This window comes from Mobula birostris, chromosome 2, assembly GCF_030028105.1.
Source record: "Mobula birostris isolate sMobBir1 chromosome 2, sMobBir1.hap1, whole genome shotgun sequence".
In the NCBI taxonomy this organism is placed as follows: domain Eukaryota; kingdom Metazoa; phylum Chordata; class Chondrichthyes; order Myliobatiformes; family Myliobatidae; genus Mobula; species Mobula birostris.
The window spans coordinates 36742261-36758941 of record NC_092371.1 but is presented as its reverse complement, the minus strand read 5'-3'; the positions used below and the strand labels follow the sequence as shown (position 1 = coordinate 36758941).

The 16681-nt window shown below is 41.5% G+C and overlaps 1 protein-coding gene across 1 annotated transcript in view; it reads left to right on the top strand.

Annotated features, from left to right (window-relative positions):
* The window catches only part of LOC140208223 (docking protein 5-like), a 520777-nt gene that overhangs the window by 443706 nt on the left and 60390 nt on the right, over positions 1-16681 (top strand). The window contains exon 7 of the mRNA XM_072276739.1: positions 1929-2049. Within this exon, the coding sequence (XP_072132840.1) occupies positions 1929-2049 (121 nt within the window). The remainder of the gene's footprint in view (positions 1-1928; positions 2050-16681) is intronic.

Below are 16681 nucleotides of genomic sequence, written 5' to 3'. Positions count from 1 at the left end.
ATGATCTGCATCACCATTTCTGCTCCCTGTGCCCAACTTGTCGAAAGAATGACATTGATTTCTACCCTTAATAATATCTTTCAGACAAATCTCTTTGGCAACTACCATTCCTAGGAGATCAGAATCACTACCACAGCACTATTTTCCACAAGCAGATTTCCTTTCTTTAGTAATTCCTTTCTATTTTTAGTATTCTTTTGCTTTTAATATGTTAATGAATGAACTATTATCTATATTTTCTATGTTATTTTGTGTATTTCCATTTCATACGTTGTTATATTTTTGAGATAGTGCTGATCACCTCACCTAGATAATTTTGATACTCATACTTATTCCTGAACTCAATTTTTTAAAGACATGTATCGTTATTGCAACCAGTGTGATTTCATTATCATTACAGAGACAAGACATGAATGTGAACTAGTGCTTGGTAATTAATTTACGTGTGTTTGCAGAGTATTTCTTTCAGTTCTCAAACTCAACAAAAAAATTGATAGATTTGTTCTAGTTATCTTTTGAAACACTTCTACATCTGCATCCTGTCGACCTTTCCTGCATTAGTCAGAATACTTCTCTATCACACAGAATTCAATTTACTGGACGAAGTGAAATCTCATATAATGGACCTAACTAAAGGAAGAGTATTTAACTAACATAGTAAAATCTGTAACCTGAACCCGTTGCATGATAATTAAGAGCCCAGAGCACCAATCATCTGAATGACTGATTTAAATATTAATTAAAGAGCTGTTTAAGATTCCAAGGCATATTCTGCCGAATAATATGAGATGAATTCATGTTAGGTTTTATGTGATACTCTTGACATTACAAGAGTAAAATATATTTATTAGCTATGCAATTTTCACATTCTTTTGGTGCAGATATTTCTCAGCCATAGAGAGTTGATAGCCTGCAGAATATTGCAGATATTAAAAAATCACCTTAAGTTTTCTTTTACAATAGTAATGAACCCCTATTATACTGTTCACCAGGTATTATAGATCCTTTCACATTTCTAAATTATTGTAAAATAAGTAATTCTAAAAGATATGGATAGAAATGTAAATTTCTTCTTCCTTTGAGAAAAGTCTTAAAGATGCATAAGGACGTTAGATTGAGACTATGTATAATGTCATAGAGCAATACTGAAAGGATATAGGTGCTTTGGCTCAACCAATCCATACCAAACACGTGGTGCACCCAGCTACTTGGCTAGTCCCAGTTTCCTGCAATTGGCCCATTTCCTTCAAAAACCCAATTCTCCATGTACCCATGCATGTGCTTCTAAAAGGATATTACTGTATGCCTTTCAAATGACAGTCACAAGATGAATAAAGTTGTCAGTTTCAAATAACTCCAAGGATAATTGGTAGCTAACTTTAAGCTATACTGTTTAAGTAATAACTTTGTAAATCAAACTAAAATCAGAAATTGCAAATAAAACTGAACAGGAGAAAGGCATCTATGGAGAAAGGCACAACTAACATTTCCAGTCCCTGACCCCACTCTGTTGTCAGTTGGCCTCGACTGACACCCACAGCACTTTGCTATTCATTCTTTTTCAGTCTCTGCCCTATAATGGTAATCTCTTCTCATGTTTGGACGCATTCCCCTTCTCTGCAAATTGAAACATGTATGATTTTTAACTTCTAATTCTCGTAAAAGTTTATTGAAGACACTAACTCTGTTTCTCTTTTGGCAGATATTGCCTGACCTGTTAAGCTTATCCAGTGCTTTACTTTTTTTTAAATTTCTGGTTTTCTGATTTCTGTGTTTTACTTTTTATCTTCATGAACAAGTTTGGTTGTTATTCATTTGACAGCACATTAATTTATTTCAAGGGCAAGCACACTCTTGCTGTCAAGCCAATTAAGTTCAAATTGTTTTTGTATAGTACCTTTGCTAAAACCTGGCTCTCTCTCTTCCAGCATCAGATCAAAGGGAATGAAAGGACCGCTTCGCTGGACACAATAATGCCTCTTCCTCGTAGTGCCTACTGGCAACATATTGCAAGACAGCACAGTGTAAACCAGCTTCATATCTTTGAAGGTAGGTGCCAAGAAATTGGAACCAGGTTTGAAAGTGAATAAAACTATCAGCTTGTCATATGTGTTGTAAATAAAGCAACTGAAGCACAGTAATGAGAGAAAATATGTACTAATTATTGAAGAAAAATTACAGATTTTTGCTCTAATTGGGAAAGTTGCATTTTTTGCATTAGGTGTTTAGCGGGTATGTAGTTCCCTGGAGTGATTTATGAAACTAAGAATGTTTGAAAAGAATTGCTTAAGGCTTGATAAATCCTTTGTTCTCCAGCAGAAGATATGATTCACAGCCTGGTAATTTCAGAGAGAAATTGGAAAACTTCTTCTCCAACTCTCAGTTACACAGAAGTAGCAGCATTCTAGTTTACTGTATATACATATCCATTGTGTTTAACATGCTTAGATGGACATTGGTTAATAAAGAAAACTCTTAATTAACTTTACATTAAAATTTAAGTTGATGATTTTGACCAAGAGAGTAATGCTGCAGCCTGCATTACCACACTAACTTTCCAGATGGCCTTTAGCTAATAGTTCTTAAGAACTTACTGTAGATTGGAACAACGTAAAAATCATTGGCAATTTAGTTTGCATTTCTATTATTTAGCAAACCCTTCCTGGCAAAGCTACTATTTCATGTTTCATCCTGTTCCTCCCACAATGAATTCATCTTAAGTAAGCTTTTTCAATGGGTTGAATTCAAGATGCACTGGTTTTATATTGTGTAGGATTAATGGGCTTGATAATTGTTCCAATCAGCAAACCTTTTTCTCATGATATTCAAGATCCAAACATGTGAGGGGTGTTTTCTGATGGTTTCACATTAAGACTTCAGCAGCTATTGCCTATTCCTTCATCAGTTGTCCTATGCAATGACATGCAGTTTGCCACAGCTTGGGTCCTGATGTCAAGAACCAGTTGAGAAAGCCCTCTGACTCAAAATTCAGGCAAGCCTTGACTACTTGAGTTTTGAGCACCTACATAATCATCCTCTTGAATTCTCCTCAGAGACTGCACATACCCAATTCTGCCATGTGTTTCTGCTCCAAGGCCAATAGATCAACATGGTTCTGTTGGTTTTTAGGTATTACATTTGGCAGTCAGTTGGAATCAACAAATATAATTTGAAGTTCAGCCTCATTTTGAAGCTGTCCTGTGATCTCCTCATGGAGTTCAACAGGGAAGTGACAACTTCCTCAGATTTACCAACTATCCAATTGCAAAATCTTCTTATTTGGATTCTTTGCAATGAAGCTAATGAGTAGAATGGTGTTCAAGCCTTATTTATATGGTCAAACCCAGTTAATTAATTGAATTCAGGTGCTTTTAAGTGTTTTCTGGATTTTGATGTGTTAGTCTTTCAATGTAAATAAATACTATTTTCCTTCCTGACAACTGAGTGTTTTTGACTGTGAATGTCAGGCAATGCCTGGAGGTGGACTTTTACTGACTGGAAAAAAAAAACATTCTCAGGATGAAGCCTACTGCTTGGGCTTAGAAGTGAGCTGTACTGTACAGGATGTTGCCATGTCAGCTGGGAACCTTTGCCCCAGTGGAAGTCTGCGACAAGGGCAACCAAGAACTGGCAGCTTGCCAGTCAAGAGAATGTTCCATGTATCTATTTAAATGCATCATGCATAAAATTGTTATCAATATATAATATAGACTGAGCTTCTGCACTACATACATTGTCACAGCATAAATTAAAACTGTTATCCCAGTCATCCTTCTGTCATTTACTGTGAACTTGATGATACCATCAGTCATTTGATCTGACTTCTCAACAACTCAACTATTTGTAGTTGGTAGGGAATGCAGTAGCTGCTATCAAAGAGCTGGCAATAATTCTGATAGAGGCAAGATTTATATTTAGTGTTGCTGGCCAGCTGGAAGGTTGCGGGATAACTCTGAGAGGGAAGCTACAATAATTTTGACCTCTTGCTGTTGAGATGGTACAGGGTGGAATTTCATCTTTGGTTGCAATCTTCAAAATGTGGAACGTGTGACGAGAATACATATAAAATTAAGATGTTTGCTGGCCTGGGTTAGCATCAGTGGCATCTGCAGTTGGTCTGCCACCTGTCCTCAGGGGGAAGGAGAGACAAGGAACATGAAGCAGCATGTGGAGGTGTTAATGAAGGAGCCATCAGTCTGGGTATTGCCAAGATCGGCTCCCCCTTTGAACCCTGAACTGTTTGAAGTGATGGACAGGCGATCTGGAGATGTGTAATGAAGGAACGGTAGAGAGAGCTGTCTGGAGCGGCTCCCCCTTTGAACCCTGAACTGTCTGAAGTGATGGACAGGCGATACCCCAGCAGGGGGATAAAAAGGGACAGGTTCGCTAAGGCAGGACACACACGACACCCGAGGTAACAAGACCCTGGAAGCGGTGCACCTCTCACGAGTCGGTGGGAAGTACCGGACCTTAAACGCACAGGGTGGAAAGGTACGATCAGCGGGAACCCAGTGTGTGTCCACCCTCGCTTGGGTGCCGGGTTCACTGCAGAGGATTGACCGCATCTGGAGGAGGGGTCACAGTCAGTGACCTCAGGTGACGTCACAAAGGACCCGCCCGGGAGCTGCTGCTTGTGAGCAATATCGCCGGTCTGTGAGTGGAAGCCGTTTCTGAATGATCAGTCGTTCTCGTTCTCTCTCTCTCTTCCCCCACGTTGTCCATCGCCATGGCAACGATTACTGCGAACTGAACTAAATTGGACTGAACTTTGTGTCACTTTGAAATTGGTCATTTATCCCTAGACAACGATAGAGCTTGATTGATGCTGTTATCTTAATTTTGTGCACATGTGTGTTTATTATTGCTGAACTGTTGCATTTATTATCCTTTCGATTACTGTGTTGCTTGTTTCTTTAATAAAACTTCCTTAGTTCTAGTAATCCAGACTCCAACTGAGTGATCCATTTCTGTTGGTTTGGCAACCCAGTTACGGGGTACGTAACAAACGTAACACATGTACTTTGAATCCTCCTTCAATATCATTGAAGCCAATTCAATAAATTCTGGAAGTGGCATTCAATTCTCACAGTTTATTTTATAAATAGAAATTACCATGTACCTGACAAAAGATAATTCCTGTGGCTTTCCTAACTGCGGGGAGAAATAAATCTGATGCAATTAATATAAAAACACCCTACTGGATAATCACTGATGACCAAAGGTCGGTGTGGACCGTAGTGGATAGAAGATTAATGACCATAGTCAGGCCGCTGTTGCTGAGAATCTGTTTAATTATGGCTGTTTTTTTAAAAAAATCTTTGTCATGCTTTCTCCCTTAAGATCATAACCTCTTTATCAATCATGAACCTATTAATACCTACTTTAATTCCATCTAATGACATGGCCTCCACAGCCCTCTGTGGCAACAAATTCCACAGGTTCACCACCATCTGACTGAAGAAACTCTTCCTGTCTCAATTTTAAAAGGACATTCCTTTACTCGAGTGTGTGCCCTTGGATCCTAGATTTCTCTACTAATTGAGACATCTTCTTGATATCTGCACTATCTAGGCCTTTCAGTACTCAATAGGTTTTAGTGAGATATCCCCTATTCTTCTGAACACTATTCAGGCCCAGAGCCATCAAACATTCCTCAAGAGTTAAGCCTTTCTTTCCTGGGATCACTCTTATGAACCTCCTCTGACCCTTTCCACAGCTAACACATCCATCTTCAGATGCAGGGCTCAGAGATGCTCATAATATTCCAGATGCCAGCTGGCAAATGGGATACAAAGCCTCAACAGTAAATTCTTCCTTTTTATCTTCTAGTCCTCTTGAAATGAATGCTAACATTGCACTTGCCTTCCTTAATACTGGTTCTACCTATAAATTAACTTTAAGGAAATCCTGAACTAGGACTCCCAAGTCCCTTTGCACCTACAGTTTCTGAACTGTTTCTCCATTTAGAAATGTATTCCTTCATTCCTCCTATCAAAGTGCATAACTCTGCACTTGCCTGTGCTGGATTCCATCTGTCACTTCTTTGCCCACTCTCATAACCTCTCTGAGTCATTCTGCAGACTCCTTGTTGCACAGCTCTGCCTGTCCCTCCGTTAATCTTTGTATCTTCTGCACATTTGGCCACAATGCCATCAGTTTCTTCATCTAGATCAGGGATCCTCAACCTGGAGTTCCACTGACCCCTTGGTTAATGCTAGAGGTTCATGGAATAAAAAAGGTTGGGAACTTCTGATCTAGATTATTAATGAATAAAGTGAAAATGGTGGTCCCAACACTGACCTCTGCAAAACACCACTAGTCACAGGCAGGCATCCTTTAAAGGACATCTTTGCTCCTATGTTGACTATTCATCAGCTGAACTAGGTCATGCAATTCACTATGCTGCTCTTAATTGATTAAAGCTCACACAGCAACATAACTATGTTGACCCCAGGCCAACAATTTAAAACATGAATTCTACTGTTCTCTCTGTACCAATGCTTATTCTTAGACTTATTCTCCAAATTGTAAAACCAAAATAGAATCTCCTGTTGGCCAGGTGATTGATCTTTTTCTCCCAGCCCTTGACATGGCTTGTGATAGTCTCCAGAGTTCTTGCCCCTTTCCATTTGAAGACCCTAATTCATGTAGTCTTCCCTTAACAGTTCAAATTTTATGCATCAATCTTATTGGCTCAAGATCAGCTGACTGGCCTGTGTCAACTTCTCTTTGGATATAGCCAAGGGGTATACATCTTCATGCCATAAGTAGTTTATTTTGTTTCATTCAAGTCTGGTGCAAAGCAATCAAAACAGGTCACCCAAACACTGGGCTGAGATAACATTGATTACTTCTGCAAATCTGTCATTGTACACAATAAATAGTTTATCTGATCTGAGGTTTAGAGGATCAATAGCAGAAACTTCTTGAGGCTACGTTCAATTGCTCTGATTAAGTTATCCCAAAGCAAGAGTCAGTTGCTCAAGCAGCTCACAAAATGGAGGTTACAGAGCAGCTACACAAGATGGCAGCCACCATTCCTTCAAGCACATGCAAGAACAAAGACATCTGGTTTGTCTACTTCCACTGTCCTTGACCCATTTGAGTTCAGTGTTTTCTTCCATATTTTAGTTCAAGGACACGACCCACCCAGCCAAGACACCTTTCGTCCCTCTTCCCTCCGGAAGAAGGCTCAGGAGCTTGAAGACTCATATGGCCAGATTTGGGAACAGCTTTTATCCAACTGTGATAAGACTGCTGAATGGATCCTGACCCGGATCTGGGCCATACCCTCCAAATATCCGGACCTGCCTCTCGGTTTTCTTACACTGCCTTACTTTCCATTTTTCTATTTTCTATTTATGATTTATAGTTTAAATTTTTAATATTTACTATCGATTTGTAATCCAGGAAGCAGGAAGTGCAGTATCAAATATCGCTGTGATGATTGTACGTTCTAGTATCAATTGTTTGGTGACATTAAAGTATAAAGTATAGTTCCTTCATGGCCAACACCTACTCTATGCCTTCTATCAGTAAGCCAATCTTTTATCCATGTCAATACCTTGCCTTTAATACCATAGAGTATTAAAGGGGTTGGAGCAACACACATCAAAGTTGCTGGTGAACGCAGCAGGCCAGACAGCATCTCTAGGAAGAGGTACAGTTGACGTTTCGGGCCGAGACCCTTCGTCAGGACTAACTGAAGGGAGAGCTAGTAAGAGATTTGAAAGTGGGAAGGGCAGGGGGAGATCCAAAAAGGGGTTGGAACATATGTTTTTAGGATGCTTAATGATCCTTAATTGAATAGTTGTAGTGAATTTAAAAAGAAACAGATCTCCTTCAGTTTAAAACTCAGCAATACTACTGAAAGTTTGGTTCTACGTACTGTATGTGTCAAGAAAAGTTACTTAAATATCCTGAGTGATTTATGCGGGTGAGATAGCATATCACGTTAGATGTGGCAGTGGGTACTGCTGTTGCAGACACAATCACAGGTATTAGATACCATTACCTGAGAACAGAAGCAGAGTGTCCTATAAAATTTCCAGTCTGTGGTTGAAAAAAGAATAACTTACTGAAAAACAAATGATAACATAGAACATAGAACATAGAATAGTACAGCACATTACAGACCCTTTGGCCCACAAGTTGTGCCGACCCTCAAACCCTGCCTCCCATATAACCCCACACCTTAAATTCCTCCATATACCTGTCTAGTAGTCTCTTAAACTTCACCAGTGTATCTGCCTCCACCACTGACTCAGGCAGCGCATTCCATGCACCAACCACTCTCTGAGTAAAAAAACCTTCCTCTAATATCCCCCTTGAACTTCCCACCCCTTTCCTTAAAGCCATGTCCTCTTGTATTGAGCAGTGGTGCCCTGGGGAAGAGGTGCTGGCTATCCACCCTATCTATTCCTCTTATTATCTTATACACCTCTATCATGTCTCCTCTCATCCTCCTTCTCTCCAAAGAGTAGAGCCCCAGCTCCCTTAATCTCTGATCATAATCCATATTCTCTAAACCAGACAGCATCCTGATAAATCTCCTCTGTACACTTTCCAATGCTTCCACATCCTTCCTATAGTGAGGTGACCAGAACTGGACACAGTACTCCAAGTGTGGCCTCACCAGAGTTTTATAGAGCTGCATCATTACATCGCGACTCTTAAACTCTATCCCTCGACTTATGAAAGCTAACACCCCATAAGCTTTCTTAACTATCCTATCTAACTGTGAGACAACTTTCAGGGATCTGTGGACATGTACCCCGAGATCCCTCTGCTCCTCCACACTACCAAGTATCCTGCCATTTACTTTGTACTCTGCCTTGGAATTTGTCCTTCCAAAGTGTACCACGTCATACTTCTCTGGGTTGAACTCCATCTGCCACTTCTCAGCCCACTTCTGCATCCTGTCAATGTCTCTATGCAACCTTCAACAATCCTTTACACTATCTACAACACCACCAACCGTTGTGTCGTCTGCAAACTTGCCAACCCCCCTTCTACCCCAACATCCAGGTCGTTAATAAAAATCACGAACAGTAGAGATCCCAGAACAGATCCTTTTGGGACACCACTAGTCACAAACCTCCATTCTGAATGTATTCCCTCCACCACGACCCTCTGCCTTCTGCAGGCAAGCCAATTCTGAATCCACCTGGCCAAACTTCCCTGGATCCCATGCCTTCTGACTTTCTGAATAAGCCTACCATGTGGAACCTTGTCAAATGCCTTACTAAAATCCATATTGATCACATCCACTGCCCTACTGTCATCTATATGCCTGGTCACCTCCTCAAAGAACTCTATCAGGCTTGTTAGACACGATCAGCCCTTCACAAAGCCATGCTGACTGTCCCTGATCAGACCATGAACCTTTAAATGCCCATAGATCCTATCTCTAAGAATCTTTTCCAACAGCTTTCCCACCACAGACATAAGGCTCACAGGTCTATAATTACCCGGACTATCCCTACTACCTTTTTTGAACAAGGAGACAACATTCGCCTCCCTCCAATCCTCCGGTACCATTCCCGTGGACAACGAGGACATAAAGATCCTAGCCAGAGGCTCAGCAATCTCTTCCCTCGCCTCATGGAGCAGCCTGGGGAATATTCCGTCAGGACCCGGAGACTTATCTGTCCTAATGTATTTTAACAACTCCAACACCTCCTCTCCCTTAATATCAACGTGCTCCAGAACATCAACCTCACTCATAGTGTCCTCACCATCATCAAGTTCCCTCTCATTGGTGAATACCAAAGAGAAGTATTCATTGAAGACCTCGCTCACTTCCACAGCCTCCAGGCACATCTTCCCACCTTTATCTCAAATCGGTCCTACCTTCACTCCTGTCGTCCTTTTTTCCTTCACATAATTGAAGAATGCCTTGGGGTTTTCCTTTACCCTACTCACCAAGGCCTTCTCATGCCCCCTTCTTGTTCTTCTCAGCCCCTTCTTAAGCTCCTTTCTTGCTTCCCTATATTCTTCAATAGTCCCATCTGAACCTTGCTTCCTAAACCTCATGTATGCTGCCTTCTTCCACCTGACTAGATTATCCACCACACTTGTCACCCATGGTTCCTTCACCCTACCATTCTTTATCTTCCTCACTGGGACAAATTTATCCCTAACATCCTGCAAGAGATCTCTAAACATTGACCACATGTCCATAGTACATTTCTCTGCAAAAACATCATCCAATTCACACCCGCAAGTTCTAGCCTTATAGCCTCATAACTTGCCCTTCCCCAATTAAAAATTTTCCTGTCCTCTCTGATTCTATCCTTTTCCATGATAATTCTAAAGGCTAGGGAGTGGTGGTCACTGTCCCCCAGATGCTCACTCACTGAGAGATCTGTGACCTGACCCGGTTCGTTACCTAGTACTAGATCTAGTATGGCATTCCCCCTAGTCGGCCTGTCTACATACTGTGACAGGAATCTGTCCTGGACACACTTAACAAACTCTGCCCCATCTAAACCCTTGCAACTAATCAGGTGCCAATCAATATTAGGGAAGTTAAAGTCACCCATGATAACAACCCTGTTATTTTTGCACCTTTCCAAAATCTGCCTCCCAATCTGCTCCTCTGTATCTCTGCTGCTACCAGGGGGCCTATAGAATACCCCCAGTAGAGTGACTGGTCCCTTCCTGTTCCTGACTTCCACCCATACTGACTCAAAAGAGGATCCTGCTACATAACCCACCCTTTCTGTAGCTGTAATAGTATCCCTGACCAGTAATGCCACCCCTCCTCCCCTTTTGCCCCCTCTCTATCCCTTTTAAAGCACTGAAATCCAGGAATATTGAGAATCCATTCCTGCCCTGGTGCCAGCCAAGTCTCTGTAATGGCCACTACATCATAATTCCATGTGTGTATCCAAGCTCTCAGTTCATCACCTTTGTTCCTGATGCTTCTTGCATTGAGGTACACACATTTCAGCCCTTCTACCTTACTATCTTCACACCATTTATTCTGCTTCTCTTTCCTCAAAACCTCTCTATATGTTAGATTTGGCTTTACTCCATGCACTTCTTTCACTGCTCTATCGCTCCGATCCCATCTCCTTTGCAAAATAGTTTAAACCCTCCCGAACCATGCTAGCAAATCTACCTGAAAGGATATTGCTCCCCCTCGAGTTCAGGTGCAACCCATCCAATCTGTACAGGTCCCACCTTCCGCAGAAGAGGTCCCAATGATCCAAAAATCTAAAACCCTGCTCCCTGCACCAACTCCTCAGCCACACATTCAACTGCCATCTCCTCCAATTCTTACCATCACTGTCATGTAGCACTGGCAGCAATCCTGAGAACGCCACCCTTGAGGTCCTGTTCTTCAGCCTTCTGATTATTTCCCGAAACTCACATTTCAGGACCTCATTCCTCCTCCTGCCTATGTCGTTGGTCCCAACATGTATCACGACTTCTGGTTGCTTTCCCTCTCGTACCAGGATATCGTGCACCCGGTCAGAGATATCCCAGACCCTGTTTTATATTTTTTTACGGACTAAATGACTATGTCAAATTTTATACCAGAAGATGCTGGTTTTTATTTTTAACAAAGAAATCTCATTGTGATTGGTTCTTTTAATCAGTTTGCATCTCCTTTCACATGAAAGAAAGAGACGGATATTGAATAATATTGACTTCTCATCATGCAGCATTCTGTCTATTAGAAGAGCAGGCTGCTGTGTGACATTTTGATGTTTCTGGCATCTGTTAACTTTTATGTATTCTTTTGAGAAATAAAAGGGGAATTATGGCGGTTTATCTCTTGGGAAGTGTTGGTGTCTAGTGAGCCTTGCTGATTTTGTGCTAATCATATCAGTTTGGCCTTGATTCAAAGGCAGCTGACAGAGTTGGACGTACATTATTTAGATGTGTCAAACCCAGCTAGCTGTTATTTTGTTTAAACATAGAAACACACATTTTCTATGGCATCTACAGTATTATTTTTGGCTAGATTTTAATTAACATTTTGCAAGCCATAGCTTATAATTTCAACTGACATTTTGTGCACGGCATCTATAACTATTGTGTGTTGGTTGCACTTTACCTTAAACACAGATCTGCCATGCATGTGACTCATATACACAGACACACAATACAGGCATTGTGACATCAAAATCCAGGCAACACTTTGAGATCACATACAGTTTAAGGTCATTTGAAAAGTCCTTCTGTGTGCACAAGCAACACACATAAAAGTTGCTGGTGAACGCAGCAGGCCAGGCAGCATCTCTAGGAAGAGGTGCAGTAGACGTTTCAGGCCGAGGCCCTTCGTCAGGATTAACTGAAGGAGAGTGAGTAAGGGATTTGAAAGTTGGAGGGGGAGGAGGAGATCCAAAATGATAGGAGAAGACAGGAGGGGAAGGGATGGAGCCAAGAGCTGGACAGGTGATAGGCAAAAGGGATACGAGAGGGTCATGGGACAGGAGGTCCGGGAAGAAAGACAAGGAGGGGGGGAGGACCCAGAGGATGGGCAAGGGGTATATTCAGAGGGACAGAGGGAGAAAAAGGAGAGTGAGAGAAAGAATGTGTGTATAAAAATAAGTAACAGATGGGGTACGAGGGGGAGGCGGGGCATTAGCGGAAGTTTGAGAAGTCAATGTTCATGCCATCAGGTTGGAGGCTACCCAGACGGAATATAAGGTGTTGGTCCTCCAACCTGAGTGTGGCTTCATCTTTGCAGTAGAGGAGGCCGTGGATAGACATGTCAGAATGGGAATGGGATGTGGAATTAAAATGTGTGGCCACCGGGAGATCCTACTTTCTCTGGTGGACAGAGCGTAGGTGTTCAGCAAAGCAGTCTCCCAGTCTGCGTGGGTCTCGCCAATATATAAAAGGCCACATCGGGAGCACCGGACGCAGTATATCACCCCAGCCGACTCACAGGTGAAGTGTTGCCTCACCTGGAAAGACTGTTTGGGGCCCTGAATGGTGGTAAGGGAGGAAGTGTAAGGGCATGTGTAGCACTTGTTCTGCTTACACGGATAAGTGCCAGGAGGGAGATCAGTGGGGAGGGATGGGGGGGACGAATGGACAAGGGAGTTGCGTAGGGTGCAATCCCTGCGGAATGCAGGGGAAGGGAGGGAAAGATGTGCTTAGTGGTGGAATCCCGTTGGAGGTGGTGGAAGTTACGGAGAATAATATGTTGGACCCAGAGGCTGGTGGGGTGGTAGGTGAGGACCAGGGGAACCCTATTCCTAGTGGGGTGGCGGGAGGTGTGCACAAAGTTGCCAAGTAGACTCACACATTGAACTAGCAGTTAACTGGAATAGAAGGTCAAGGCTGTGCTAACATTATTTAAAAGGAGACCGACTTTGCCTATGTTGTTGCCAGGGATTCCAAGGCATCCATTATCTTTCATGTAAGTTCTTCCCAGAGACATTAAGTTATTGTCCAGTAGCACTCACATCTACAGTGATGAAATACTTTGAGAGTTTGGTTATGGCTAGGATCAACCTCTGCCTCAGCAAGACCTGGAACCACTGCATATCACCACAATAGACCTTCGGCAGATGCAATTTCAATGGCTCTTCACACAGTCTTAGGTCACCTGGACAATACAAACACCTATGTCAGAATGTTGTTCATTGACTATAGCTCAGCACTTAATATCATCATTCCTACTGTTCTGATCGATATGCTACAGAATCTGGGCCTTTGAACCTCCTTCTGTAATTGGATCCTTGACTTCCCAACTGGAAGACCGCAATCAATGCGGTTTGGTAACAATATCTCCTCTTCATTGATGATCAACACCAGCGCACTTCAAGGATGTGTAGCCCATTGCTCTACTCTCTCTAAACCCATGACTGTGTGGATAGGTATAACTCAAATCCCATCGATAAATTAGCTGATGATACAGCCATTGTTGGCAGAATCTCAGATGGAGAGGAAAGGGCGTACAGGAACGAGATACACCAGCTAGTTGAGTGGTGTCACAGCAACAACCTTGCACTCAGTGTCAGTAATACCAAAGAGCTGATGTTGGACTTCGGAAAGGGTAGGATGAGGGAGCATGAATCAATCCTCATCGAGGGATCATAAGTAGAGACAGCGAGCAGTTTCAAATTCCTGGATGTCAAGATTTCTGAGAATCTAACCTGGTCCCAATATATCAATGTAGTTATAAGGAAGGCAAGACCACGGTTATACTTTATTAAGTGTTTGAGTACATTTGAAGAGTCACCTAAAACACTCTAAAACTTCTACAGATGTATAGGGGAGAGCATTCTGACAGTCTGCATCACTGTTTCGTATGGAACAAGTCGTGGGTGAATGGGGTGCTACTGCACAGAATCGGAAAAAGCTACAGAAAGTTGTAAAATTAGTCACTTCCTTCTTGGATAATAACCTCTATAGTATCTAAGACACCTACAGGGAGTAGTGACTCAGAAAGGTGGTGTCCATTATTAAGGACCCCCATCACCTAGGACATGCCTTCTTCTCATTGTACCCATCAGGAAGGAGGTACAGAAGCTTGAAGGCACATATTCAGTGATTCAGGAACAGCTTTTTTCCCTCTGCCATCTGATTCCTAAATGGACATTGAAACCATGAACACCACCTCATGCTTATTATTATTATTTCTAGATTTTGCACTATTTTTAATTTAATTAATATATATATTTACTGTAATTGATTTACTTAGTTATATTTTCTATATTATCATGTATTGCATTGTACTGCTGCTGCTAAGTTAATGAATTTCACAACTTATGTTGGTGATATTAAACCTGATTCTGACTATTCCGACTATTATTGTTCACTTCAAATAAGCAAACGCACCACTACCAATCTCTTTTGAGACACACAGGAATTCCTTTTTAGCCTGACCCAATATTCACAGTTCACACTCTTGGAATGGACTATTCAAGTCAAAGATTCTTAGAAAAAGATTTTCTTTTTTTGTTTAACTATTGTAAGTAACAACCAAGAGTCTAAAAGAACTGTAACACACTCACAGTAATCTAATAACAAAATTACATGTATAGTAATTAATGATTGCCAATAAGCCTGAAGCGATTCACTATTATTAATTATCATGCAGAATGCAATTGCATAACCAGTAACCCACAGCTACAGTGGACCATGGAATAAAGGGAAAGCAATGATGACAAGAGGGAGGGTGTGTTGGTGCTGTAGGCTCAGCATTACATCCTTGCTTTTATATTCCAGTCCTCTGGAAAAGAATGCTAACATTGCATTTGCCTTCCTTACTTTCAACTCAACCTGCAAATTAACTTTGGGGAATATTACACAAGGACTCCCAAGTCCCTTTGCACTTCTGATTTCTGAATTCACTGCCCGTTTATAAAATAGTCTACACCTTTATTTCTTTTACTAAAGTGTATAACCATGCACTTCCCTACACTATGTTCTATCTGCCACTTTTTTGCCTATTCTCCTAATCTATCCAAAGCTTTCTACAAAGTTCCTGCGTCCTGAACCTTACCTTCCCTTCCACCTATCTTTATACAACCCAAAAACTTAGACACAAAGCCATCATTAATATATTATGTAAAAAATACTGGTCCCTGCGAAAACCCACTAGCCACTGGCAGCCAACCAGAAAAGGCTCCCTTTATTCCCATTCTTTTCCTTCGTCCAGTCAGCCAACCTTCTGTCCATGTTAGTATCCTTCCTATAATACCATGAGTTCTTATCTTGTTTAGCAGCCTCTTGTATGGAACATTATTAAAGGCCTTCTGAAAATCCAAGGAAATAACACCCACTGGCTCTTCTTTGTCAATTCTGCCTGTAATTTCCTCAAATTGTCTAATGTGAGGAGTAAGAGTTGGGGTGATGGGGCCACGCTTCCTTCCCTTGGTTCCTCTTCACACCTCCTTCCATTCATTCTATGGTCTACTGTCCTCTTCTATCAGATTTGATTATCTTCACTCTTTGTCACTTCCACCTATCCCTTCCCAGCTTCTTACATCCTTCCCATTCCCTCCCTCACCTGCATTTCAACCCCTTCTCACATGAATCTACCTATTGGCCTACCACCACACCTTTTTTATTTGCTAATACCCCTCTCTTGTCCAGTCCTAATGAGAGATCTTGACCCAAAACATTCATAGGTGTCACCTGACCCACTGAGTTCCTCCAGCATTTTGCATGTTGCTCCTAATCCCCCGTATCTGCAGTCTCTCTTGTGTATTCACTTTGCCAAGCCTTTTTGATTTATGAATTTTGCTTAATGCTGAATTTTCCAGAAATGCATCCCTTTCCAAAAAGAATGAATGTCTGTGACATGAATAGATCTATGCGCCAGTAACAGCCCTCCCTGACTGACATTTTGTTTCTGGCTATATCTGGTACTTAATTTGGTGAATGAGCATGTGACCCTACTTCAGTTTAGCACCATCAGTTGTATTTATTAAATCCTCAAACACTATAACGTTTCAGTGTGATAATATTGCCTCAGTAAACTTAAGAGGACGTAGTCCTTCTGTCTTCTTGACATTGATTAGTAGTGGTCAATCATAATCCTTAGGGCTACAAAGTTGAGCACTTAGTGCTTCAATGTCTTGAATCTGTTCTTTGTTTTAAAAGCAGCTGTTCAATACGTACTTCTACCAAGAACTTCAGTGTTCATGTCAAAAAGCTTGTCACTGTGCTCAAAAGATTTATAAATGATTTTGTCCAAATAGAACATGGG